Below are 25362 nucleotides of genomic sequence, written 5' to 3'. Positions count from 1 at the left end.
ATTTACAGTAGTTCATCTACAATAGAAGATCTGGGCAAAATGTTGTGGCCCTACTTAACAGGACTTTTCTTTATTAAGACATTGATCTATAGAGAAAATACATGAAAAATTTTACTGTGCTCTAATACAAATCCCTAGTCTCTGGAGTACATGACCATAAAGTCTGTCTCAAGTTTTCAAAATAGTTTTTGAGGTGACAACTACATCATATTTACATTCTCCTTGCTGCCTCCAAGCCCTAAGATCCCTGGATTGTTTTCTAATTCCTGGTCTGTTCTTCTTTAACAACAGTTACAAAGTAACCACAGTTACACAGTAACAGTAGTTACTTTATGAATGTGACCTGTTTGTCTGCAGGATTTCCCATCTCTGAACCAATGGGATGGCTGAACTGGAAAGTGGGTATGTAATGGAATGTGCACACAAAGGACCCTGTGCTTTAGATGAGGAAGAGGATGTGCTCTAGTAGAGTGGGAAAATGTGTACTAAATACAAACTGTCTAAACTGGGGCCCTGTCTGCTGGGCTGGGAGGGCAGGACTGGAAGGACTGTGCTGTCAAGTCATTTGATCTCTGATCCTCCTGCAAAGGAGCTGCTAATATTGAGAGGCCCAGCTGGGTGGCCCTCGCCAGTAAGGGATTCTGGGAAGGATTAGCAATCAAGAGTACTAGTGGCAGACAGTTTGTGAGTCCTTTTCATGATTCTCTTCTGTCTCTGCTGTAGGGAGTGGTAAGGAAGACAATAAGCAATCCTGTAATAAGTAGGGAGTGTTCAGAGCAGGTCTGTTGAAATGTCATTTCTGCTGAGACTTGGAAGTACCATGAGCTTGACTGCAGTTATGTTGGTCCATGTGGTTCATGTTGGCAGTGGCCCTTGTTCTCTGAGCCTCTTTGTATATAGAAATACTGCAGCCCTGGAATGGAAGGAAATGATTCTGGTTGTATCTCTGTCCAGAGTCCACACATGGGCACTGCTTTTGTTGTACAGTGGGAAGAGAGATTAGAAAACTGAAGGTTTAGTTTCTAGAAGTTCTGAATATTGCATTCCAATTTCAGATTTGTGTTATAAAGATTAGAATTGTTTAGGACCTGGTAGAGCAATAGTTGTGTAGAGTGCTTTTAACATGGTGTTACCACTAGCTGCAATGGTGTGATCCAGTGAAGCTTAGTTCCAGGGGGCAAAAGGAGTTTCTGATGTGCAGAGATTTCTCAGGTGTGCAATGTGTTAGACAGGTAGATAGGGCACAATCCACATATTCTGCTCTATGTGATGTAGCAGGAAGCAGATTTTAAACCATTTTTAGGTTGTTTTGGGATTGAAAAAAATTAATTAGATTAACACTTCATCAGGCATCTTAAAATTTATGCTCAGTTAACAGAAAGGAGGAATTAAGGCCACAGAGATAGGTTACACGGTAGATTATTAACTTTTACAGTTTTAAATGCTAGTAAAAAGGAAACAGCAGCTGTGGGGAGACATTAGATAATAAAAAAGCCCTGCTATATTAAACCAACCTGTATGCTTTAAAGATACATTGCATTCAGAATAAAAACCAAGATATGTATTAAATTGGGGAATAAAGTTATAGAGACCACTTCAATCCTTAAAGATTAGCTTCAAACAAAAAGATCTATTGAGAAAAAGAGACAATAGTTCATCAGAGAGCAGAACCATTCAATCTTAACTAATTCATAAGATTAACAGATGTTTTCCTTTTAATTAAATATAGTTTCCAACAATAAATCTTCATAAAGTTAGGGTTATGGCAGAGTTTTGTTTTGTCTTTACAAAAGTATGAAAACATTGAACTAAGAAATCTAAAAACCACTAGACAACCGAGGTATCTAAAAAAATAACACATCATCCAAATAAAATATCCCCCTTCAAAAGAATAAATTGGCCTAACAGTCACTTATTATAATCATGTTAGGTGTGTTTTCAAGGTGAAATAAAAAGACATTTTTTTTTCCTTTTTTTTTTAAAGACAGATTCCTCTGTGTTGCTCTGGCTTTTCTGGAACTCACTTTGCAGGATAGGCTGGCCTCTAACTTAGTGAGATCTATCTGCATCTGCTATGAAAGTGCTGGGATTAACGGCATGCACCACTACAGTCTGACAAAAATTCATTTTAAATAGACAGGTGGTGTTGTTTTTTATTTTAAATGTTGTTTACTTTATAGTTCCTGTTTACTTAGCTAATATTATATCCTTCTGAGTTCTGATGGAGCTCCAGACTTTATAATTGTAATTATGCATGTTAACAAATTCAAAAAAATGAACTAAAAAATTATAAAGTATTCAAGGCTAAGAGACATAGAAATAGAAAGATTATTTAAGGTTGGTAATACCAGTTAGGATAAAAAGTAATTTATGTACAACACCTTGGGCTTACTAAGATAGGATAGATGATCAAACATTTTCTCTAAATTTACCAAATACAAATGGACTGGACATTGTTAGTATAATTCTTCCTTGTATATATTATATCTAGTTATTTTATTTAGTGTATATAGCTTTACTGTGATAGTTAAACCTTCACTTTTTAATTAGACAAATAGGGAAATGTGTGATATTTTGATTATATTCTAATAATAAAGCCTGCTTAGCATTACAGCAGAGCTAATCACTACCTGACCAAAATTTACCATAGAGGTTTGGAGGACTCTGGACAGAGAGGAGTCAGGATTCCTAAGGCAGGCCTAAGAGAACATTAGCGCTTTACTAACATGGAGAAGCTGAAGAGGTGGGGTCACAATTTGCTGGTTAACTGCTTCTCTGATCTTTCAGTTTCTTACCCTGCTCTCTGCCTCCTGATTTCTTATTGTTAAATGTCAATTAGATTAATGCTTCAGCATGGATAGAACTTTCTAAGCCCTTTGAAAATAAAGCCCATGTACCTGAGATAGAGCCACAAGATTTGTCATTTGCCATGCTGAATCTTCATCTTTCCTTGACCCAATCTTCCCTCAGTTTTCCTCATTCCTCTCTTTCATTTATCTTTTATTTATTCTTTCATCCTGACTGCTGTGTTTCCTCCCACCATTGCTCTCTGTCCCAATCTTCCCCCAATTCTCTCTTCTTTGTTTAACTTTAGAGAAGAGCAGGTCTCTCATACATATCAACCAAACATGGTGTCTTTTTTTTTTTTTTTTTTTGGTTTTTCGAGACAGGGTTTCTCTGTGGTTTTGGAGCCTTTCCTGGCACTAGCTCTTGTAGACCAGGCTGGTCTCGAACTCACAGAGATCCGCCTGCCTCTGCCTCCCAAGTGCTGGGATTAAAGGCGTGCGCCACCACCGCCCGGCCAAACATGGTGTCTTAATTAGGGATTCTGTTGTTGTGATGAAACACGATGAGCAAAACCCAGGATGAGGAGAAAAGGGATAATTTGGCTTATACTGCCATATTGTTGTTCACTGTTAAAGGATGTTATGGTAGGAACTTAAAGAGAGCGGGATCCTTAATAGATTTTTGTATGTTGAACCACCCTTGCATCTCTGAGATGAAGCTGACTTCATCATGGTAGATGATTTTTTTGATATGTTCTTGCATTTGATTTGCTAGTATTTTATTGAGTATTTTTGCATGTATGTTCATCAGTGAGATGGGTCTGGAATTCTCCTTGTTTGAATCTTTGTGTGGTTTGGTCTAAGGGTAACTGTAGCTTCATAAAAGGGGTTTGGCAATCTTACTTCTGTTTCTATTATGTGGAACCCTTTGAGGAGTATAGTTATTACTTCTTGGTTCTGACAGAATTTTGAACTGAACTTGTCTTTCCATGGGCTTTTTTTTGGTTGGAAGGCTTTTGATGACTTCTTCTCTTCCTTGCAGGTTATTAGCTGATTTGAATTGTTCATCTTGTCTTGATTTAATTTTGGTATTTTATTGACTTCAGCTCTCAATTTGATTATTTCCTATCCTCTACTCCTCCTGGATGAGTCTGCTTCTTTTTGTTCTAGAGCTTTCAGGTGTGCTGGTAAGTCACTGGTGTGAGTTTTCTCCACTTTCTTTATGTAGGCACTTAGTGCTATGAACTTTCATCTTAGCACTGCTTTCATAGTGTCCATAGATTTGGGTATTCTGTCCCATCATTTTTGTTGAATTCTACAAAGTGTTTAATTTCTTTATTTCTTCCTTGACCTTGGGGTGGTTTAATAGAGCATTGTTCAATTTCCATGTGTTTTTAGGCTTTCTGTGATTAGTGTTGTTAAATCCTAACTTTAAAACATGGTGATCTGCTAAGACACAGGGGGTTGTTCTATTTTTTGTGTGTCGAGGTTTGCTTTGTTAACATGTTTGTGGTCCATGTTAGAAAGGTTCCGGGATGTACTAGAAGAAGGTATATTCTTCTGTGTTTGGGTGGAATGTTCTGTAGATATCTGTTGAGTCCATTTATGTCAAGACATCTGTTAGTTGTCTCATTTCTCTGTTTAGTTTCTATCTGGATGACCTGCCCACTGGGAAGAGTGGGGTGCTGAAGTCTCCTACTATTCTTTTTTTTTAAATATTTATTTATTTATTATGTATACAATATTCTGTGTGCATGTCTGCAGGCCAGAAGAGGGCACCAGACCTCTTTACAGATGGTTGTGAGCCAACATGTGGTTGCTGGGAATTGAACTCAGGACCTTTGGAAGAGCAGTCAATGCTCTTAGCCACTGAGCCATCTCTCCAGCCCGTCTCCTACTATTCTTAAAAGCAATTTAAGCTTTAGTGATCCTTCTTTTACATGTGTGGGTGTTCTTCTATTTGGGGCATAGATGTTCAGGATTGAGACTTCATCTTGATGGATTATTCCTGTTACGGATATGAAGTGTCCTTCTTCATCTATTCTGATTGTCTTTACTTTGAAGTCTATTTTGTTTGCTATTAGGATACCTATACATGTGTGCTGCTTAGGCCCATTTGATTGGAAAATCTTTTTCCAACATTTTACTCTTTGGCAATGTTTGTCTTTGAAGTTTAGGTGTGTTTCTTTTATAAAGCAAATGGATGGATCCTGCTTTTGTATCCATTTTCTTAGTCTGTGCCATTTTATAGGTTAATCGAGTCTATTGATATTAAGAGATGTAAATAATGAGTGATTGCTAGTTCCTGTTATTTTTCATTGGTAGACAGCTATTTTTAAGATGACCTGTACCACAGCTTGTGAGACTTTGTCATAAGCCCAATTTCTACTAAAATGGTGAGTTCATTCTACCTATCTTGTTCATGTAGTAATGTAGATGTATATTTTATTAACCAGTCCATGGAGGGAGATGTGCTGGCTAACAGCAGTGCCCATAAAGACATTCTTCCTGGCTCCATTATTCTCTATGTATTCAAATTTCCATGAACACTACCCTCTTTAGTATTTTTCATTTGCCTGGAATTTGCTCTGAATTTCAGGAATAAACTTGTAAAGTCATGGAGCTATCACCCAGACTTCTGTTGGGGGAAAGATCTTGTTTAAGATCTGGTTCCTGCTTTTTTCTCATGATTGTCTGAAATCCCTATGACAACGAGGTAAACTGTACCTTCAGTTCATCTGACCTCAGCATGAAATCACACAACAAACATTTCCTTTTGTGATCTAAAAATTGTCTTTAGCTGTTAATATTCTGGGCTGCCTTCTACCTGGGGTACAGGAAATCACTGCACCCACCTAGCACAGCACAGTTCCCTGTACAAGCTAGCTAGCCACGTTGTGTCCTGCAGGGAAAAGGCAAGATTCCTATGGAGTGCAGGATTGTGGCAGTGTCTGCTATTGGAGGCTTGGGCAAGTGTTATTGAAATGCCTGTTTTTGCAGATCTAGAAAAGACTTTTGATGGGAGCAGAAAGGAATGGCCAGGAACCACTGTGCTGTCTCTTTAAGCAAACTATAGCCCTTTGGGAAGGTTCATCCCACTCAATCATCACTAGCCAATCAGGCCCTCCAGTTGACCTGCCAGTCAGAAGTGGTGCCAGTGCTCTTCCTGCAACCCGCCTCCATGTTAGGCTTTCCAGAGGAGCTGGCGCCAGCCATTTCCTGTGCTGTCTGCCTTTGCTGCTGCAGGGAGATGATGAACTGAGAGCTATGGCAAGCTGAGGAACCACAACATGGTGAGCAAGGGAATGCTGTCTCCAGATGGGGAGGAGCAGAGGGTGAGGTGTGGGAGACACTAAGGTGCATTCTCCCTGGATCTGGGTGGGAACCTGCCGCCAGTTTTCCTGTGTTGTGAAGACCCATGCGGTCCTTGCTAATTCATGGACCTGCGGGCAGGCCGCTGAAGAACTCTGCTCTGTGGGCTTAATTTGCTTAGAGAGTTGGGAGCAGGGAGCTGTGTGTACAAACATCTTTCTAGGAATTTCTGCAGGCATGATACATTCATGGAAAACCATTGGCAAACTTGGAGAGGCCTAGTTTCTCCAGTATCTTCCTGACATTCAGTACTTTTCATTTAACCTTCGCATATAGTCATCATTAATTTTAAATTTGTGGAGCTCATCCACGGCTTCTCATGTGTTGGGTAGCACTCTACTGCCAATGCTTAATGCATAGGCTAACAAAGTAGAATTTAACTAAAATTCTACTGCATCTAAAACATTCAAAACCTAAGGATGTGTTACCCAGGGCTGTTAGAGATGGAATGCTCATGTACACAGTTTTCAACGGGAATGCTCAGATATTTGACTTCAAACCATTTTAAAGAAGCCATTTAAACTTCTTGGCCCTTCCCCATGTCAAAAAACAGGCCTCTAACATGCTGTTCAACGAGGCATTAGAGGGTCACAACCAACCTTAAGGCCTGGTGTGCCTTAAAGTTCCCCTTTCTTTGTAAGAAAAGCATAGTTCTGCTAGATGGGCAAAATGACATCAGGTGACAAATATTTGAAAAGCAAAATACTGTTTTGGTAAGGACTGACCTGGTCAATCAAAGCTTTCATTTAGGACTTCAGGCAGGGAGAAAGAATATTCTTGGGAGCATTCGCTAAGGGCCTGATATATTGATAATAAAACAGAGCTCCTTATCTAAAACCAGGAATATATTTGGAAGAGCTGGTAATGGTCTGGCAATAAGCCCTTTGTGGAGAAGTTTCTTCAGGTCCTTAGAAACCAACTCTTCACTTGGGAGGCAGAGGCAGGTGGATCTCTGTGAGTTCGAGGCCAGCCTGGTCTACAAGAGCCAGTTCCGGGACAGGCTCCAAAACCACAGAGAAACCCTGTCTCAAAAAACCAAAAAAAAAAAAAAAAAGAAACCAGCTCTTCCCAGCATATGGAGCTAGGATTTTCAGTCCCAAAGCCAACTCTGCACGTAGGAAGTTCTTGAGCTACCCTGTGTTCCCCTTGTGTGGAATTGTTTGACTAGCCTCCTCCTAAATTTTTCCCATTTTTCCATTTCTTTCCATTTACTCCCTGGAAGTATACAAGATACAGAATGCTTTTCTTCTTCTCTCTTTTTTATTTTGTTTTTGTTTTTTGGGACAGAGTTTCTCTGTAGGACTGACCTGACTATCCTAGACTGTCTTGACTATTCTAGAACAATCTCTGTAGAGCAGGCTTGCCTCCTGCATCTTGGGATTAAAGGCCTGTGCCACCAATGCCTGGTAAGATGCTACTTTTCTTTTCTTTTCTTTTTTTTTTTTTTTTTTTTTTTTTTTTGGTTTTTCGAGACAGGGTTTCTCTGTGGCTTTGGAGCCTGTCCTGGAACTAGCTCTTGTAGACCAGGCTGGTCTCAAACTCACAGAGATTCACCTGCCTCTGCCTCCCAAGTGCTGGGATTAAAGGCGTGCACCACCACCGCCTGGCAGATGCTACTTTTCTTAAGAAGCTTACAAAGCATAGGACATATCTTCTCCAAGACCACCTTAACCTAGCTTCTATCCTTTTTACAATTTACTTGTCCTGTCTTTCTCATTCCCTGTGACCTTCACCTCAGAACCCTGTCAGTGAAGAATGCCCTGCTGTTTCAGGTCACCCTTGTACTTAAGAAATTATTCTGAGAATAACTATACCGTGTTATTTGTCTTCCTAAATGTCTAGCCTGGCAAGTTGTCTGTTTTATTTCAGTTGTTCAAGGTGTAGCCTGGAGCCTGAACCTAAAGGACACTCAAGGATAATAGCATAGGTGGAACTCAAAATCTCTCTTAGTTTGCTCCTCTTTGAGCATTAGCCAGAGATGGATGCATGCCATCATTAAACAGATTTTTCTTTATTAATTTCCTAGGTGAGTGAAGTGGTTTCTCAATGGAAAGGCATATCAGTTCTAGAACAGTTGCATTTCCATCTTGTGTCTGAGACAACTTATGTTATGTTGACTTAGGTGACCTTGGTCTTTTCCTGTCCAGGGCAATGACCTGGCTGTTCTCTATATTACACTTTCAAAATTCTTAAATAAAAAGACTGTACCAGGGGGCTGGAGAGATGACTCAGTGGTTAAGAGTACTGACTGCTCTTCGAGAGGACCCAGGTTCAATTCCCAGCACCCACATGGCAGCTCACAACTGTCTGAAGATCCAGTTGCAGGGGATCTAACACCTTTGTATCAATGCACATAAAAAATAAAGTTAAATAAACCATAAAAAAAAAGACTGTACCACCTCACAGTTTTAAAATTATCCATTTGAGTCATGTAGTTGACTATGCCATGCAGCCACAGGATAAGGATTTGCATATGGAGCATTCCTTCTGTCTTCAGACCACAATAGGAGGAATAGATTATTGTGTGCACTGCAGGGGACACAGCATAGGCAATCAGGTGTTGGTGCCACCATTATGAAAAAGGACTGGACTGTGGTAGGGGGAGTGATTTTGTAATTTCCCAGTATGATTTATTTCAATTAATGCCATGTTAATGTATACAGAGCAGATGGTGATTGGTGAACACTTTGGGAAGGTTATCATGAGCCAATGAGCATTGAATTTGCAATTAGGAAACAATCCTATGAAGATATGAATGATCTTACTTGGCACAGTTATGTCAGTTCAGAGTTTTGGGAAACAGGCCACTGATTGTAACTCTACTTGTCACATTATATATCTCAGCAGCCCACATATGCATAGGAGCAACATCAATCTATCTCTTATTAATGATGTCCTCTCTCTTAGGAAGGGCCTACTCTTTTTCACCGTCAATATGGCAAAGTTTTTATTTAATCTTAAAAGTGTAATATTTGTATCACTTTCGAAATCACTTATTGGAATCATTTTCAAATATTTAATTTCACTGTATTGCTGCTCTAACTCTGTTTCTCTTAATGTTTCTAAGTCATTAATAGTTTTTCCTTTCTCTCATGCGGGTAACTGTTGATTTCCCTGTAGAGCAATGTCTCCTATAGTTTAGGCTTGCCTCATGCTGCGTAACTGAGAATCATTTTGAACACCTACTCCTGCCTCTGCTGCCCAGTGCTGGGATAACAAACCTGCAACTTCTTCCAGGTTTGGCCTTGGTTCATGTTGGCAGGGGCCCTTGTTCTCTGAACCTTCTTTTGTGGAGATTTACAGAGTAAAGGGAGACTCTGGAGCCCTGGAAATGAAGAATATGATGCAGGTTGTGTCACTGTCCAGAGTATCCACGTGGGCACTGCTTTTGTTGTGCAGTGGGAAGGGAGATTAGAAAACTGAATGTCTAGATTCCAGAAGTTTTGAATATCTAATTCTAATTTCAGGTTTGTGTTATAAAGGTTTTAAATATTTTGGTACCTGGTAGGAAAATGTTGATATCAAACTTCTTACAGCAATACATGTTTAGAAGGCTTTTAACATGATGTTGCTGCTCACCACAATGATGTAATACAGTGAAGCTTAGTTCCAGAAAACAAAAGGAATTTCTGATGTGCAGAGACTTGTCAGGTGTGCATCGTGTTAGACAGGTAGATAGCGCACAATCCACATCTCCTGCCATATTCCATGTAGCAGGAAGCCATTCTAAATCATTTTATGTTTGTTTTGGGATTGGTCATCAGTGGGGCTGCATTTCCCAGAAACCAGAAGAAAGCATGAGGGGCAAGAGAGCCATTGAAAGAAATCTCCTCCATTTGAAAGACAGCATCTATATCATGAGGCTTCTTTTCTTGAAGGCATCAGTAACTTGGGGAGTCAGAAATAACAGTTTAAGGATCACTTTGAAAAAACTTTGTGAAAGTTGTGAAGTTTGTGATTATTTAGTTTCTGTTCACTTATTATCAAAGGCAGCTGGGTAACATTGGTCAAGTTCACATTTTTTCTTACCTAAGTTTTCTTTGGTCTTTTGATTTAAACTTGACAATATTTCACTGCTTTTGTTTTTGTTGCTCTCCAACCCTATTATTCTATCACAAATTTTGTACGCATTCTTGATTGATGTGCATTTGTGGAAAGTAAAGAAGTCATATGAACCTGTTTTTTCTGTAATGTATGACTCTAATTTAACTATATTATTCATTTTCCTTAAAATGGTAGACCTTCACCAATTTTATTCAGAAAGTCTTTTCTGTGATCAGTTTCTTAAGTTCTGTTTTTGGTATAGTTTCTGTGGAGAGACTAATTTTTTTTTTATCTTAGATGCTTGCCTCTTTCCATTTCCTGGTGTATCTGCGTTTTACAGATGTTGCTATCTTCATATTTGAGTCTTTGCTACCTAAGTGTTAGTATGAACAATACATAATCTCCGGGAGTGTTCTTTGTGTTTCCACTGTGAATGTAGCTTTGTATTCAGCTTTCCTGTTGTAAATTGTTGGACAAACTCATTGGATTCCATTCATTTAACTGTGAAAATTTACCAGACACAAAAACTTAATTTTGATGCATCATCTTCCTAAGGATCATTTCTTTATTTCTTTATGATATGTTTTTCTTGCTTTTATCAATCTTAGATAGACTTGACTTATTGGATAACAGGTTTTATGTGTCTTGGCAAGTGTATCAGCACATATTCCTTTTGTGGGTGACCTGAGTTCAGATAGTTACACTCAAGATGGGAGGTTAATAAATCTCTACTATTCTCAATCCAGCAGATCTGACAACCTCCTTTTCTGTATGTCACCTGTATACATATGGAAGACATTCTCTCTCATACACAAGAAATAGCAGTAACCTTGTTTTCAAAGGTGCTTGTGTCTTAAAGTCGAAGCAAAGCAAGTTGCTTTACATGTACCCTGATTCTTCAAAAATCTGTTCTTTTGAAATTTCTTTTAAAAAAGTTTTTATTTCCTCACTGTGATGCAGACTTAGATTCATTCACCAATAGTAGGTAACAAAATGTTATCTAAGTTATTCTGAGACATACTATTTTTTTATCATAAGAGAATGAAATGTTTGTTTTTTTTTTTTTTTTTTTTTTGGTTTTTCGAGACAGGGTTTCTCTGTGGTTTTGGAGCCTGTCCTGGAACTAGCTCTTGTAGACCAGGCTGGTCTTGAACTCACAGAGATCCGCCTGCCTCTGCCTCCCAAGTGCTGGGATTAAAGGCGTGCGCCACCACCGCCCGGCGAGAATGAAATGTTTTAATAAGCAAAACTATTTTCTACAAAGTAAAATCATCAGAAGACTTCAAGTGAAGCTTCTGACTTTTAGAACAGCCCTTCTCACCCAACCCATTTTTTATCATTGGTAAAGGAGCGAATTGGAGTGTATAGGATGCCAGTGATTTCTTGGAGTTTGATTTTGATGAATATCTTGTAGTTCATGTTTAATGGACATTATATATATATGTGTGTGTGTGTGTGTGTGTGTGTGTGTGTGTGTGTGTGTGTATGTAGATCTGTGTTTGTATTGTGTTTTATAATGGTGCCATCTATATTTTTCATTTTTTTTGAACCGTAAACTTATTACATTATTCATTTTCTTGAAAATTATAGACCTTCACCAATTTGTATTCTGAATATTGCTTATGCTATTTAATCCTTAATTTTTTATTTATAATAGTTTCTGTGATAAACAGTTTTAGTTTTCTCTTGTTGATCTTAGATGCTTGCCCCTTTCCATTTTCTGGCATGTCTGTGCTTTCTAGTTGTTGCTGTCTTCATGTTTGAGTCTTTGCTGCTTAGCTCATTGTCTTTGGTTCTCTAAAACCTTCTCATATATTACTGTGTCTGTGTGCTTATTAGCTTCAGCTGTCAACATGACAAAGCCAAGGTTCCTCTGAGGGCACAGCAATTAACCATGTGCTCTCTGTCTGAAAGACATTGTGTTGATTGACAATTGAGGTTGGAAGATCTTCCACTGAGTTGGCAGTGTCTCTAAGCAAGTGGGCCTGGCCTGATTAAGAGAGCTAGCTGAGCACAGGACAGTGACAAGGCAAAAGAGAAAATTAGGCAACAATGGTTCTACATGTTTTGCCTTCAGTGATTAACTTGAGATTCAATCCTAAACTCCCACAGTGGTGGACTCTGACTTAGGCATAACAATCAAATAAACCCATTCATTTCCAGAGTTCCTTTTGGTTAGATAATTTAATCACAGCAACAGAGATGAAAGTAGCAACAAAAAGCCAGGTGGTGATGGCGCACGCCTTTAATCCCAGCACTTGGGAGGCAGAGGCAGGTGGATCTCTGTGAGTTCGAGACCAGCCTGGTCAACAAGAGCTAGTTCTGGGACAGGCTCCAAAACCACAGAGAAACCCTGTCTCGAAAAACCAAAAAAAAAAAAAAAGTAACAACAAAAAATGGTACCTCAAAAGGGATTTTGTTGCTGCAATGGACTTGGAAATATGGACTTTGGAAGAATTTTGAAGATATTGAGTCTTTGGATAGAAAAAATCCAAAAGTCACGGAAAGCTCTACACAGAGATTAACTGACTGTTCTTTTTTTTTTTTTTTTTTTTTTTTGGTTTTTCGAGACAGGGTTTCTCTGTGGCTTTGGAGCCTGTCCTGGAACTAGCTCTGTAGACCAGGCTGGTCTCGAACTCACAGAGATCCGCCTGCCTCTGCCTCCCGAGTGCTGGGATTAAAGGCGTGCACCACCATCGCCCGGCAACTGACTGTTCTTGTAGGACCTGAAAGCCTGGAATGCTAACTCTACTGGCAGGCAGTGGAGGTCAAGGTCATAGGATTTTAGTGGGCTAAATGCCCTACAGGAAAACAAGGAAATGTCTTGGCCTATCAGTCCTAAGAGCTCTGTGACTCAGGGTTTTCGGGTTAAGTCAATGGCTACTGGGGCACAGTGTGACTTTCAGTTCCTGATAGATTGATGGACTCACTCTCAGAGGCATTCAGGCTAATTTGTGTTTCTCTTTATAATCCCTTAGTAGTCAAGAAAGTTCAGAAGCTTTATAGGGCAATTGGTCTGAGACAATGAACTTGTATTCCCTGTGTAGCTTACAATCTTCATGGCATCCGGGGAACCACAGATGTGTTGAGCCCAGAAATTGCCATTAACTTCTGTTCTTGATAAATATATAAAAATTCTGATTGCTCTCAATAAGCTTCTTAGCATCATCTAGCTCTGGTCCCTCCAGCCCAAGTCTGTCCTCTTTCCTTGTGGCTTTATTAGGTGACATTGGTCTGGTAAGTAACTCTACAGGTGCTTAGAAGACTTTTTTTTGTTGTTTTTTGAGACAGGGTTTCTCTGTGGCTTTGGAGCCTGTCCTGGAACTAGCTCTGTAGACCAGGCTGGTCTTGAACTCACAGAGATCCGCCTGCCTCTGCCTCCTGAGTGCTGGGATTAAAGGCGTGCGCCACCATCGCCCGGCCCAGAAGACTTTATAAAAATTTTCCTAGAGATTATTTTTGTGATTCTTTGGCCCCAAATCTTTCTTATAATTTCCACATGCCAAGAAGGTTATTAAGGCACAATTAAAGAGTAATAAACTGATATCTTAGAAAAAATATTATTTCTGTTGGATAGTTATTACTGCTGACTACTTTAGGTCTACAGTGGAAAAGAAACACATAGAAAGGAATGAAAAGAAAGAAAAGCATTAGGTAATTTCAGATGGCAGTCCAGTGGTGAAAAGGGGATTTTCATGGATTTTACACCATTAAAGGGAAGACCCTTGCTCTGCACTGAAAGCCAAGCAATGTACCTTACAGTGTAGAATGTATCCAGCTATTCTCTTAATTTATGGAAGGCAGATGCAACAAAATTCCTTATCTCAGGGCAACATCATACAAAACCTGTCGTCAATTTTGTTTAAGCTTGGTAGAATACCCCATATGGTCTGTCCAGCAGAATTCAATTAGGTTTCCCTGGGAAGGGACACCGAGACTGAGGAAAATTTAGATCAAGAGAAAGGAAGACACAGTCATAGGTTAGACCACTGAAGGCCGTAGGACTGAAGGCCAGTACCAAACAGCTCCAAGTTTATTCCTCGGACAGCATATATACTGTTTTCAAGTAATGTTCAGTCTCTGAATCTCTTAAATGTCTCCCTACAGTTGTCATCAATTGAAAAACAAAATCTTGAAACAATTCATCAGGTTTCTGTTTCATCTTAGACAATTTTTTTTGTTTTCTTTCCAGTGCAAGGTAATTTATACCAGGCCTTTTTATGCTGGAATATTAAGTTGAGCATATACTGCCATATCAAATTTCAACTGATGATCTAAATCTTTACAATCACCTTCTCCTGCCTGCATGTCAAACTTAATAGGCATTTTAAAAAATTATGGTTTATTTAACTTTATTTTATGTGCATTGGTGTGAAGGTGTCAGATCCCCTGCAACTGGATCTTCAGACAGTTGTGAGCTGCCATATGGGTGCTGGGAATTGAACCCGGGTCCTCTGGAAGAGCAGTCAGTGCTCCAAACTACTGAGCCATCTCTCCAGCCCTAGACAGGCATATTTTAAGCTTTATTAATATTATCTCTAAGTTCACATACTCATGGAATTGTGATTCCACAATACATAATCTCTTCCAGACAAACAAGTCCTAGCTTGTTGGGGATTGTGTCTAGGAATTTAGTGAGTGTGTTAGTTTCATAGACTGGTGGACTGCCTACCTGTTCTTCTGGCTGGGATGATGTGCACATGAGCAAGGATTTTCTGCTTGAATTTGGGGCTGAAGCACAACTATATTCCTTTTTCTGAATGGGAGTTTATCCTATGCCATTGCATGTTGGAAATCCTTAATTTATTACTTGGAATTTCAAGATGTGTCAGACAAGAGGTTGGCTTGAATTCCAGAAGAGTTTATAGACATTTGTGCTTTTGGGGTTATTACAGATTATGAAGCTCAAAAAACTCAGACTAAATGCATTTTCTTTTTTTTATTTTCTCTTTTATTTATTCTTTTCTCATACAATACATATTTACTGCTGCTTCCAGTTCCTCCACCCGTTCCAGTTTTCGACAGTCCTCATTCCCCCAGGTCCATTGCTCCTTTTTCATCTGTAATAAAATAGAAGGCCTCCAAGGGATATCAAAGAAACCCTTCATAAAAATGTTTAAGAAAGGGCTGGAGAGATGGCTCAGAGGTTAGGAGCACTGGCTGCTCTTCCAGAGGTCCTGAGTTCAATTCCCAGCGACCACAACCATCTGTACTGAGATCCAGCACCCTCCTCTGATGTGCAGGCATCCATCGAGGCAGAATGTTGTATACATAATAAATAAATAAATCTTTAAAAAAATGTTCAAGAAAACTAGGTAAAATCCCTTATCAAAACTGGACAAAGCAAGCGAATAGGAATGAAAAGGTCACAAAAATTGGCAAGAGTAAGAGTTCTACAGTTAGTAACCCCACAAACACCCCAAGCTAACAACCAAAGCATGCATGCATAGGGCAGATACAGAGCTGTTCATGTTCCATGATTCTCACTTCGTTTTGTCTGAGACCCTATGAGACTTGTTTTGTTGATTCTGTAGCTTTGGTTTTCCTGGGTTCCACAAACCCACCAGATCCTACATTTTTTTACCCCTTCCTTCTACAGGATTCTAAGAACTCAAGGTAAAGTTTGGGTAGGGATCTCTGCATGTGTAACCATCAGCTGCTGGACGAATTCTCTCTGGTGGCATTTGTGCTGGGAATCTATCTATGATTTTAGATATGAGTCATTTTATTTTTTTTGTGTTTAGTTGTGTTTGGTTCTACCCTAATTCTGGAAGCCATCAAGTTCTGGTTCCTGGCCATCCTGTAGTATCAGACTTTGGCTTCATCTCATAGCTTGGACTAAAAGTTAGACCATCATTGGTTGTTCACTTCACAAACTCTGAGGTCCCTTTTCCCCAGTGTATCTTGCTAGCAGAACAAGTGTAGTTCTAAGTTTAGTGACTGACTTTGTGTCCCAATCCCACCAATGGCAGCTGTATGTGTTTACAGAACAAGGCTGGTTCAGCCTCTGCATTCCTCACTACTAGGAATCTTCAATGGTGTCTTTCTTGTAGTTCTGGAAGTTTGGAGTGTACTGTCTCCACATCTCCTGCAAACAGCTCCCTTATTCCTGTCATCTCTCCCTCCTATTCTTCATCTCTGTCCCTTGCTTACATGATCTTTCCTGTTCCCATCCCCCCCTGCCTCCAGTGCACCCACAAAATCTATTCTATTCTGTCTTCCCAGAGAAATCCATGCATGTCCCCTAGATCCATTCTTATTACTTAGCCTTTCTGCATCTATGGCTTGTACTGTGATTGACTGTGATTACTATGGTACTTTACTTACCTGCTCATATCCACTTGTAACTGAGTAAACCATTTTGATTTATGTTCTTCTGGGTTGCCTCACTCAGGATAAAAAATAGTCGTGCAACAACACACCAACCAAATAATTCAAATATGGTGTGGTACACCTCTAAATGGAATTCTCAGTAGAGGAATCTAAAATAGATGAGACACATTTAAAAATATGTTCAGTATCATTAGCCATCAGGAGATTTCACCATAAACCTGACAGAAAGGATAAGTTCAACAACACAAGTGACAGCTAAGGTTCCAAGGATGTGTCAATCTACCCCATGACCCAGGTATCCCACTCTTGTGCATATTCCCAAAACACGCTCTTCCATCCCAGCACAAGGACATTTGCTCGACTCTGTTCATAATAGCCAGAAACTGCTGTGTCTGTGAGAGATTGTGTTGATTGATGATTGACGTAGGAAGCCCCTAAGAAGGTGAACCTGTGCTGGGATATGGAGCATTCTAAGCACTAGGAAGAGACTAAACAAAAGAGAAAGACTGTAAACAGTCTTTGCAAATGTGTTTTGCTTTCAATTGTTAGTGTGCAGTTTCTCCTACATTTCCAAAATGATTGAGTGTGATTTGACACAATCAATGAAATAATTCCATTTATTGCCTGAGATGCTTTCAGTTTGAGGATTTAATCACAATACTATAAAAGCAGGCAGCACAAACAATTACAACACAAAAGTTGATTTTGTTTGTCAGTAGAATATAAGAATGATGACTTTTGCCACAATGTGGAAGATATCAAGATTTTTATGTGATACAAAAAAGAAACATGAACATAATTAACTCTTGTAGGACCAGGAAAATAAAAATGTAATGGCAGAAAGTGGTATTGAGATCATAGAATTTCAGTTGAAAATAAACTTGATAAAAAAAACCAAGCCTGAGGACTTTTGTCTGATTTTTTTTTTCTTTTTGGTTTTCCGAGACAGGGTTTCCCAGTGAAACAGTCCTATTGTCCTGGAACTAGCTCTTGTAGACCAGGCTGGCCTCAAATTCAGAGGGATTCACCTGCCTCTGCCTCCCCAGTGCTGGGATTAAAGGCGTGTGTCATGACCATCCAGACTTTTGTGTGATATTTTGGTTCCAAAATTTTTCTTCTTCTGCCTTATGCTCTAGAACTTTAGTAATGCCAAATTAAAAAGTAATGGGCTAATGTCTTAAATGGAATATTGAAGCTGTTCAATGGTTATCACTGATGACTCATTTAGGTGCACAGTAAAAAATCCAAGTAGTGCAGAAATAAAAGAAAATAAAAAGATAGTTTCAAAGGGCATTTTGTATTAAAGCAGACAGGAATTTTCCAAGAGTTTATTATCATTACAGAAAAGCCATTACTGTGCAGTGGAAGCTTATCAAGGTGCCTAAGGGTAAGACTCCATACACATAAACCTTCAGTTTAGGGAAGGTTGAGCAATGTGATTCATAGTCACAGGAAGCTACGTCATTCAAAACCTTCTGCACCTGTGGTCCAAGCTCGTTAGTGTTCTTTGCAATTAAGAGATCTAATTTCTCAGCATCACCAGTAATGTATTGGTCTTGGGAACATGAAAGAATCAAAATTTAAGATCATGGCTTTTTTGTTTAAGGTTACAGTTTACCATTGTTGCAGGCATCTCTGTTTGGCAGAGTCAGAAGCCCAATGAGGAGACAGTGAGAGTTCATTGCACGAAGCTGTGAGGATTGAAGCTAGGTGTGGTGTTGTTTCTTTTACTCTCTTGTTCCTTTAGGGCCTGCCACCCAGTTCTCAATTAAATTTCACACATGGAGGCTTATTTTTTTTCTTATAAATGCTTGACTTTGGCTTGTTTCAAGGCAGGTTGTTTTTAACTTAATTGATCTCTCTACAATTTCCCCCCTGGCCTTATCTTTATTCTGTATTCCTCTCTTTATTTCTTACTCCATGGCTTGCTGTGTAGCTGGATTAAAGGCTCCTGTTGTTTCCTTCTTTTGTTGCCTCTTCTTTCTGTTTTCCTCCCAGATTTTCCATCCCATTTATTCTCTTTTCCTGGCAGCCCTGCCTGTCCTTTCTTGTCATGCGATTGGTCATTCAATCTTTTTTTTTTACACCAACCAGGTATTTTAAATAGGCAAAGCATCAAAACTTCACAGAGCTAAACCAATGCAGCACTTCTTTGCATCATTAAAACAATTTTCCACAGCTTAAATAAATATAACACACTTAAAAATGTTATTTCACAACATACTGGGTTACATTTTGAGCCCAAAGATGTTAAGATACCTAAGTTATGACAGAACTTCCATGGAGACCTAGCTGCTATTAGTGAGTGGAAGTTACCAAAGAGAGAAATGCATGAGAAGTTGCAAGGATAAGGCTATTTAAGTCATTTGAAACTGAAGCCATACATCTGACAGGAGAGCTACAGGATTTGAGGTTTTCTTGCCCTGCTTCAGTCTTGGTTCAAACTTCCCTTACTGTGTCTTTATTTTTCTCTTTTGGGATGTTAATGGTATTTTGTGCCACTGATGTTAGAAAGAGGTAATGTGTTTTCAGGTTTTATAAGATGTTGCTGTCAACAGATTGTCTTGAGTGCCAGAGGAGACATTACACATTTGGACAGTGTAGGGACCATTGCAGATGAGGATCATTAAATGTCTATCCTTGAAAGGACTAACTGCAATTTTTCCATTGTTGACCATGAGCTAATAGTGGCCGGGGTCAGAATGTACTTGATTGAATGAACAACCTCCCAGAAAAGATCATGTATTTGAAAAAGTTTCTTTCCTTGGTGGCTTTCTTTCAGTTTCCTGTGAATCTTTAGTAGGAGAAGCCTATCTAGATGAAATTCCTCATTGTATGTGATGAGTCTCAATACCCTCAACTTATTTCCTGACATTTATATCTACTGTTTTGTGCTTGTCATTAATTAGACAATTTACCTCTTATACTAAAATGATTTTGCCATCATTATAGGCTTGATTTCTATATTCTATATATTACCTATATTCTATAGGTTAAAATGAGATATAGCAGAAACAGTTGCTATTAAGGAGTTTGGCAACCAGCTATTTTAATTTTTTTCTTTGCTTGTCAAAGTAGCCCTTACGGTGTGGCTCCAAATTCCTGAAAGTAAAGGGGGGCATAATTTCTGGCTCTATTGACTTTTATATTATTGGGTGATAGCCTTGGAATATAGGTTTTTTATATGTCAACTATATGCTGCTGTGCTGTGCCTCATGCATATCTTGAATTTTAAAATTTTAAAGAGGGTATCACTATGAATCCCAGGATACCATGTATTTATGACATTAATACTGCCTTAGAATTCTGAGTCAGTTATTGGAGGTGCATTAATTTCTTCTGGATGGTTATGCTTGATTTGATTTTTCTTAAATCAAATATGACTATTTTATATGTCTGCATGGATATTCATTACATGGGTACGTGGGTCACCGAAGTGATCAAAAGATCTCAGAATTCCTGATCATGGAACAATAGAAAGTTGTGATCCCCATGTAAGTACTGGAAAATGTGCCCACCTCCATTCAAGACCAGCAAGATCTCTGAATTCCTCTGCCTTTTCTCCAGCTCTCTGTTGATTATTTGTGACCAACATTTATATTTCTAGTGTTTTCATCTGTCCATTTTAACTGCTTTATACATGAAGTTCCTTTCTATAAAATGTTATTGGACTTACAGTTTAAATTATGACACTTCAGATGTCTGGAAGATGAATACAGAACTGGAGTGAATACAAAATTACTTGTAAGAACTTCAGTAACAGCCTTTAAATTATTTCTATCCCATTTGGTTTTTTTTTTATTGTTTTTTGCAATGGAGACAGTGATTTAATGTGTACTTCTACCTGTCCTGGACCTGATTGCCTAGACTTGACTGGCAGTCAACTCAGAGACAAATATACCCACCTCTGTTTTCTGAGTATTGTAGTTAAAGGCACAATATACCAATACACCCAGTGTGTGTCCATATTACTTTTTTTGTGTGGTCTATAACTCTTTATACAATTTTCTCATGCTATATACTGTTGATCTTTTTTTTTTTTTTTAACTGTTGATCTTTTTCAATACCTCTTCCTCTCAATAGATGTTGCTCTTATGGGGTGGTATCCCATACAAAGGGTACAGAAACTACAGAGTTGACTCTGCTTTTCAATTTCCCTCTAAAGTGACTGTCTAAGTCATGGAATAAGAGTGGGGAACACCAGAATCATATGACTATACTGTCAAAGAAGTATATATTTCTAACATTGCCACTGTCATGCTTTTCATTTTAAACATTTATGGTATATTTTAGAAGGCAGTGACCTATGATGATGTGCATATCAACTTCACTCGGGAAGAGTGGGATTTGCTGAATCCTTCCCAGAAGAATCTCTATAAAGATGTAATGCTGGAAACCTACAAGAACCTCACTGCTATAGGTAAAAATGAATTTCCTCATGTTTTAAAATATGGAAACAACTTTTCCTTGGTTAAGGATGTTGTTCTGCAATTTGATTTAGAAAAAGAATGAGGTGAATACAGCAGTCATAGTTCTTAGGTGCACTTAAGATAATAAGCTAAATGTTTCACATTGTTAAATGATATAACATATATTCTGGTACTGTATTTTAGGATACATTTGGGAAGACCATAGCACTGAAGAACATTGGCAATGTTCTAGAAGACATGCAAGGTAATTTTCATGTGCAAGTTGATAACAATGTGCCTCTGATGAGATTGCACTTTCTCCTAGAACTTTTAAACAAAAGCAACAGTGTAAATAAGCACAGCTTTAAGTGCATAGACCCTTATTAAATCCTCACAAATCCATATACCTCAATTTCATGTATATGAATTATTCTTCCTTTACTATGTGTATCATACACTACCCTTGATATAAGCTTATGAGCATAGGGACATGGAAAGATTTAACATACCTCTCCTTAAGAACAAAAAGAAGATAAGCAGTAGTTCCCATGTAGAGTATACTTGTTGAATTTGATTCAAGTATACAATAATGAACGTTTTCTACCATCATTATTAATATATAAACATTACAAAACTTCCCCATGAATTCTAGGTCTGTGCAAATACTTCTGAATGTCCTAGTTCACTTAGCAAATGAAATATGATTCACAGTATAGTAAAATTTATGTATGCAGTAAAGTTTTTGAAGCTCTCAGTTTAATCAATTGTCTTCTAAAATATGAATAATATCATATAAAATGTTTTTGTAAATGTCAAAAAGTAAACCATGAAACAAAGGAATTTATCATTATATTTATTTTCCTAGATGCAAACTGAACCCTATTTAAAAAGCAAGCATGATTTTATACAGAGTTATTAAACCTTAATAACTAATTCCATTTTAGAATTGGAACAAGTTATAAAGCTAATTCATACAGATACCAAGGTTCAACGGTGTATTGAATGTGGTAAAGCTTTTAAATGTGCCAATTATCCTTGCAGGATTGAAAGAAATCAAAATGGAGAGAAGAAACTTTCAGTGTATACTCACGGTGTTAAAGTCTTGTCTTATGACACTCACCTGCTAAGGAATGAAAACCCATATAATGGAGAAAAACCCTCTAAAAGTAAGCAATGCAGTAACGCCTTTGCTTATCACAGTCATATTCAAGTGCTTAGAAAACACACTGGAAAAAAACCCTATGAATATCGTCAAGCTGATAAAGACTTTGTTCTTTATGAAACTCATCAAAGTCATAAAAGAACACATACGAAAGAGAAACACTATGAATGCAATCAGTGTCGTAAGGCCTATGCGTGTCAAACTGATCTTCAAAAGCGTAAGAGAACAGATACTGGAGAGAAACCCTATGAATGTAATCTGTGTGGTAAGGCCTTTGCAGCTCAGAGTAATCTTCGCAACCATAAAAAAACACATACTGGAGAAAAACCCTATGAATGTAATCAGTGTGGTAAGGCCTTTGCAGCTCGGTGTAATCTTTGCAAGCATAAAAGAACACATACTGGAGAGAAACCCTATGAATGTAATCAGTATGGTAAGGCCTTTGCTAAAAACAGTGCTGTTCAAAAGCATAAAAGAACACATACTGGAGAGAAACCCTATGAATGTAATCAGTATGGTAAGGCCTTTGCTAAAAACAGTGCTGTTCAAAAGCATAAAAGAACACATACTGGAGAGAAACCCTATGAATGTAATCAGTATGGTAAGGCCTTTGCTAAAAACAGTGCTGTTCAAAAGCATAAAAGAACACATACTGGAGAGAAACCCTATGAATGTAATGAGTGTGGTAAGGCCTTTGCAGCTCAGGGTGATCTTCACAAGCATAAAAGAACACATACTGGAGAAAAGCCCTATCCATGTAATCAGTGTGGTAAGGCCTTTGCATGTCACAGTCATCTTCAATTGCATAAAAGAACACATACTGGAGAGAAGCCCTATGAATGTAATCAGTGCGGTAAAGCCTTTGCATGTCACAGTCATCTTCAATTGCATAAAAGAACACATACTGGAGAGAAACCCTATGCATGTAATCAGTGTGGTAAGGCCTTTGCAGCTCAGGGTAATCTTCACAAGCATAAAAGAACACATACTGGAGAGAAACCCTATGAATGTAATCAGTGTGGTAAGGCCTTTGCCCAGCACAGTCATCTTCAAAGTCATAAAAGAACACATACCGGAGAGAAACCCTATGAATGTAATCAGTGTGGTAAGGCCTTTGCAGATCAGAGTAATCTTAAAAAGCATAAAAGAATACATAGTGGGGAGAAACCCTATGAATGTAATCAGTGTGGTAAGGTCTTTGCTGACAACAGTGGTCTTCAAAAGCATAAAAGAACACATACTGGAGAGAAACCTTATAAATGTAGTCAGTGTGATAAAGCCTTTGCACGACATACTCATCTTCATTTGCATAACAGAACACATACTGGAGAGAAACCCTATGATTGTAATCAGTGTGGTAAAGCCTTTGCACGACTCAGTCATCTTCAATTGCATAAGAAAATTCATAGTGGAGAGAAACCCTATGAATGTAATGAATGTGGTAAGGCCTTTGCGCATCAAAATAGTCTTCAATTGCATAAAAGAAAACATACTGGGGAGAAAGAAACCCTATGAATGTAATCAGTGTGGTAAGGCCATACACATCACAGTTATCCTCAAATGCATAGAAGAACATGTAGTAGGAGCTGCGGGCCTGCTTTTTGTCCCGCCCGGTTCCCACATGGTTGGCTTTATATGTGAAATAACAACACACAAACTGTATTCATTTAAACACTGCCTGGCCCATTATATCTAGCCTCTTCTAGGCTAATTCTCAAGTATTAATTTAGCCCATTTCTAATCTGTGTAGCACCGGTAGGTGTGCTTACCGGAAAAGATTCAGCATGTCTGACCTGGTGGCTTGCTCCATCGTGTCTGGCCCAGAGAGGAGAGGAAATTGAGTCTGAGCTCACTTCCTCTTCCTCCCAGCATTCTGTTCTGTTTACTCCACCCACCTATGTTCTAACCTATGAGGGCCAAGCAGTTTCTTTATTTTTTAACCAATGACCTTCCTCCATCAAGAACACATTCTAGAGAGAAACCCTATGATTGTAATATTTTTGGTAAGGCCTTTGCACAAAACAGCCATCTTCAAAAATACAAAAGATCACAGACTACATCATAGAACCCCTATGAATGTAGTAGTGTGGTTAGGCCTTTGGAGACCACTCTTCTCTTCAAGGTAATAAAATAACACACAGTAGAGGGAAACCTTATGAATGTATAGTAGTGTGAGAAAGCCTTTTCACATCTTATCTTCAAATGCATAAAAGAACACAGACGGGAGAGATAACTGTGAATTGAGTCTGTGGTAAATCCTTTGTCACAACCATCTCCAAATGCATAAAATAAACCATCTTGCAGAAAACTATGAACTCAGTGTGTGCATTCTTCAAAAACATGAGAAAAACCGTAATATATGAAACTCTAAGTGAATTTAGTGTTTTAATGTTTTGTACTTCATACAGGAGTAAGACTTTTGTGTATAATCAATCTGAGAAACTTATGCATATTACCCTAATCATTTGGACATTGGAAGAAACAGAGGGCTTATTATAACTTATTTTTTAAAGATCTTATGCCCACACACATATAGTCAGTTAGCCAACAGCGGTTATTGTGTAGATAAAAATGGATAGTGTAAAAATCTGTTCAAGCACTATGAAATCTCTTTATTTTGTTTGAACTAGCAAACTAATGGACAAAACCTTTTTTGAAGCCTTATGGGTAAGAGAAATGACTAGTCAAAGAAATACACCTTGGACCTGAAAGCAGAGCTAAAGGAAAGTACTTTTTCTCTGAATCTCGAACTAGTTAAAGAAACAACATCTCCCTGAAAGCAGCCCAAACATTAAAGTACCAGTGAAAGAAACACACTCTCAAAACACAACTAGCAAGTTGGGAGCGTAGGTCCCAGTCCCTCGCATCTATCCCAGCCCCCAGGCCTGGTCTGGACTCCCTGGGGGTGGGGTCAGGACCACTCCACAGGGTCTTTAAGTGATCCCCCAAAAGAGGAACATGTGGTCTCCCTCTCTTCCTCCTGGGGGTCGCATTTCTGCAGCTTCCTGGTTCCCTCTCAGGGCCACCTGAGAGCACAGATCGCCCATTAAACTTGTATATTTCTTAATTTGGCTTGTTTTGATTTGGCTTGATTGGGAATTTTGCGTCGGCGGGGAGCTAGTATTAAGATATATTCCTAGGGGCTGGAGAGATGGCTCAGTGGTTAAGAGCATTGCCTGCTCTTCCAAAGGTCCTGAGTTCAATTCCTGGCAACCACATGATGGCTCACAACCATCTGTAATGAGGTCTGGTGCCC

At 38.7% G+C, this 25362-nt stretch overlaps 1 protein-coding gene across 2 annotated transcripts in view; it reads left to right on the top strand.

Moving 5' to 3' along the window:
* Window positions 1–24526, top strand: part of LOC130866892 (zinc finger protein 431-like) — a 32409-nt gene extending 7883 nt beyond the window's left edge. The window contains exons 1-4 of one of the 2 annotated variants that reach the window (XM_057758485.1): window positions 7451–7564; window positions 20829–20955; window positions 21149–21209; window positions 21986–24526. In XM_057758485.1, the coding sequence (XP_057614468.1) occupies window positions 20922–20955; window positions 21149–21209; window positions 21986–23621 (1731 nt within the window). In that variant the 5' untranslated portion in view covers window positions 7451–7564; window positions 20829–20921 and the 3' untranslated portion in view covers window positions 23622–24526. Of the gene's footprint in view, window positions 1–7450; window positions 7565–20828; window positions 20956–21148; window positions 21210–21985 lie in introns of those variants that run through there. The other variant, XM_057758484.1, reaches the window with a different exon arrangement.
* Window positions 24527–25362: the final 836 nt, after the last annotated feature.

This window comes from Chionomys nivalis, chromosome 26 (genome assembly GCF_950005125.1).
Source record: "Chionomys nivalis chromosome 26, mChiNiv1.1, whole genome shotgun sequence".
Taxonomy (NCBI): Eukaryota; Metazoa; Chordata; class Mammalia; order Rodentia; family Cricetidae; genus Chionomys; species Chionomys nivalis.
Note: the sequence above shows the minus strand (reverse complement) of the source record. Positions and strands in the feature narration are given on the sequence as shown.